This window comes from Hypomesus transpacificus, unplaced genomic scaffold, assembly GCF_021917145.1.
Source record: "Hypomesus transpacificus isolate Combined female unplaced genomic scaffold, fHypTra1 scaffold_31, whole genome shotgun sequence".
Lineage (NCBI taxonomy): Eukaryota > Metazoa > Chordata > Actinopteri > Osmeriformes > Osmeridae > Hypomesus > Hypomesus transpacificus.
Window position 1 is genome coordinate 2,576,091 of NW_025813837.1, and position 3,203 is coordinate 2,579,293.

Consider the following 3,203-nt stretch of genomic DNA (forward strand, 5'->3'; position numbering starts at 1 on the left):
GTCCCACAGCACAGACTCCATGGAACACTCATCACCCTGGAATAGTCGTGGACACCCCCTTCCCCTCCTTCCCTCATCCTCCCCCTCATCCTCCCCCTCATCCACCCCCTCATCCTGGCCAAGACTCAAATTGGAGAAAGCCTGACCTCAAATGGAAAAGTTTAGAATCACTTATCAGTCCTCTACTGTAGTCCCGCCACATGGGGCCAGGGTTGAGGGCCTCACGTCCAGGGTTTCCATGCCGACGGGGTTATTATGGGCCTTGGCAGGTCGCTGTGGAGGACCGGAGGGGGAAGTGGCCTCCCTCTCAGCCCGCCCTGCCTTTGATGTGGGACCAGGCGGGCCTAATCACGTTTTCCAAGGTGCCTGTGATGGAGAGCTGAACCTTGTCACCCAGTCCTTCTCCCCCCCCAGCTCCCGTCCCCTCCCCCCAGTTCTTCTCCCCCCCAGCTCCTCTCCACCCAGCTTGAGGTGTGGGTGTGAGGCTGGGGCTGCAGTTGGGGTGTGAGGCTGGGGCTGAGGCTAGTTCGTGAGGCCGGGGCTGGTGCTCAAGCGTGAGTATGAGTCATCGTTGTTGTTTTGCATGGCCTTTGCCGTGGTAACGGGGGCAGGAGGCTGGAGCAAGCGTTCCCCTGGTGGAACAATGGGAACAACATTCATCACGGATTATGGAAGCCAGCTCAGTAATATCAAACAGGATTTATGGCAGAAGAGGTTTTTCGGCCGGCCTGTTGAGTTATGACATTAGCATTACTCTACATACCATATAGGCTTTTTGTACATTTGAACCTTCTCGAATGACTCAGACAGAATCTTCTGTATCTTAACAAAAAGGATATTTATTTGTTGACCGAGCATGGGGAGGCCTTTGTTCCAGTATATTTGTTTAGGAACGGAGCCTAATGAGTTGGATGGTGTTCACTCAAGAACAACGACATGAAACGTCAGTGTCTGGCCATGCAGCCTGTAAGAGCAGCAGGGAAGCTTGTCTTGCAAAAACGCTAATCCAATAACATTGACACGGAGATGGAGAGAGTGAGCAAGACTGACGGCTGGACATAAACCCATTGTGTCATCCATTGTACAGCTCAGCAAGGAGCCAGTTCACAATCAAGTCAACTTTTTACAGTCATCCTTTCTCTCCATCGGCCTACATGTGTTTGTGTACGGTTTATAATCCTAACAATGATCTATTTGTGTGTTTTTGGCCCAGCAGGGACCTCCTGTTAAAGGCTGAACCTGTGGATAATAGAGCCGGACATCAACACATGACATGCAGTCTGAGGTATAGACACGCTCCCTGTCTTTATGAGTTCTGCACCACCTCAGGGATATCTTTTGTATCTGGCCTCGTGATTTACGTAAAGAGCAGAACAACAAAGAGTTTGAGTCTGAGTAGCCTACAAAGTGCTGAGATGAAAGAGCGACACAGACAAAACCTGCGTGAAAAACCTGTCTGAAGCGTCCAAAAGCACATGTTTGTTGTTTGTATATCCAGTTAAAAACTCAGCAGGGGAAGAGGGGGAGAGGGATGTTTTTGCTAGCTTGGTTATCTTGTAAATCTACCACAAACAAGGGGAGGCGCAACAACCGGATGCCTTTTTAAACATGGTAAAAAGAAGGGGGAAAACACCTGTCTCTACAAGTCTGTAAAAAGAGGAAAGTTATGTCTGGACAGGTTAGAGTTTCCATGGCTACGTCACCGTCTCTGCTTCACAATGGCGTGTGTGAGGGTGGACTAGAAACAGCTCCCTCCTGGCTCAGACGCCCAGGAGATTCCCATGGCCTGCACAGTCCAAACAGAGGCTGTGACATCACCGCTCAAACACACGGGGGAGTCCGAGGGGAGGGGGGCTGGGCTGGGCTGACCGTCGCCGTGGAAACCGAGGGACCAGGGAGGGGGGGTGGGGTGGGGTGTGGATCTGGGAGCGGGGTGACTAAGGTTAACGTCAGAGACCCCCCCCCCCCCCTCGCCCCCGCTGGCTCTAGCCACACCCCCTGTTCTGAGAAGACTGGGGCCCTCTGAATGGTTGGTTAATGGGCTCATAATGGGCCTCTCCTGTTTCAGCATCCCCCCCCTCCCACCCCCCCTCGCTTGCCCCCCCCACCCCCCTCGACCGCGGCCCTGAAAGAAGCCTTTCTCCTGCCGCTGCAAGAGAGATGATGAAGGGGGCGGGACAACACTCCCTTCTGACTCGGCTTTAAATAAATTAGGGACTTTTTCGCTTTGGATACCCCACGCCGAGTGGCTTTTAGTACAGAGGGAATCAATGCTCACCTGACCCCCCCTATGGCGACTGAGGGAAGGAGAACTGGAAAGAGATTGAAAGAGAGTGATAGAGCAGAGGGAAGGAGAGAGAGATCATTAGAATATGAGAGTGGGAGGGCAAGTGGAGAGATGTGGGGGGCGGGGTTATGTTGTTTGCGGTTGGTCAGCCACGCCTCTCTGCTCCGTCAACAGCGGCACGTGGAGGTCCTGGACCACATCAACGGATCTCGGATCGTCTTCTCTGGAGACCTGGCTCCGCCCAGCCTGCAACAGCCCCCCACGGACACCCCGGATCTGACCCAGGAGGTGGTCATCTCCCCCGGGCTCCCCACGCCCCCTCTCAGCCCCTACCGCAACACCCGGCTGCCATCTGGGGACTACAAGGTAAGCTGCACCCCCACACTGAACATTTACATTTAGTCATTTAGCAGACGCTCTTATCCAGAGCGACTTACAGTAAGTACAGGGACATTACCCCGAGGCAAGTAGGGTGAAGTGCCTTGCCCAAGGACACAACGTCATTTGGTGTGGCCGGGAATCTAACTGGCGACCTTCAGATTACTAGCCCGATTCCCTAACCACTCAGCCACCTGACTCCACTCTGAACATGGAACAGGTGTGAACATAGTATTACTGCTAAGGTAGCGGTGCTAGCGACGCTATTAGTGATGCTACGGGGTTAGGCTCTGGTTGGACTCGAACCAATATACAACTACTCCCCCTTGTGGACTCATGAAGTATGACAGGGCATATCCCTAACATGGCTGAAGCCTCTCTCCTCATGTCACATATAATAATATTTTCTTCTCTTTTTCTTTTCTGTTTCCTCAGGTGTCAGAGTCCAACGGGGGGGATCCCACTTCTCTCAGTTTTGGATCTTATTACGGACCCCCCCTGCCACACGGTAAGGTCAACAAACAATGATATGGTACAT

At 52.9% G+C, this 3,203-nt stretch overlaps 1 protein-coding gene across 11 annotated transcripts in view; it reads left to right on the forward strand.

Moving 5' to 3' along the window:
- Positions 1–3,203, forward strand: part of sorbs3 (sorbin and SH3 domain containing 3) — a 26,252-nt gene that overhangs the window by 9,842 nt on the left and 13,207 nt on the right. For 6 of the 11 annotated variants that reach the window (XM_047016017.1, XM_047016023.1, XM_047016027.1 and 3 more), the window contains 2 exons: positions 1,217–1,285; positions 2,462–2,578. In XM_047016017.1, coding sequence (XP_046871973.1) covers positions 1,274–1,285; positions 2,462–2,578 — 129 coding nt within the window. In that variant the 5' untranslated portion in view covers positions 1,217–1,273. Of the gene's footprint in view, positions 1–533; positions 555–1,213; positions 1,286–2,461; positions 2,654–3,100; positions 3,174–3,203 lie in introns of those variants that run through there. The other 5 variants (XM_047016018.1, XM_047016024.1, XM_047016022.1 and 2 more) reach the window with 3 other exon arrangements.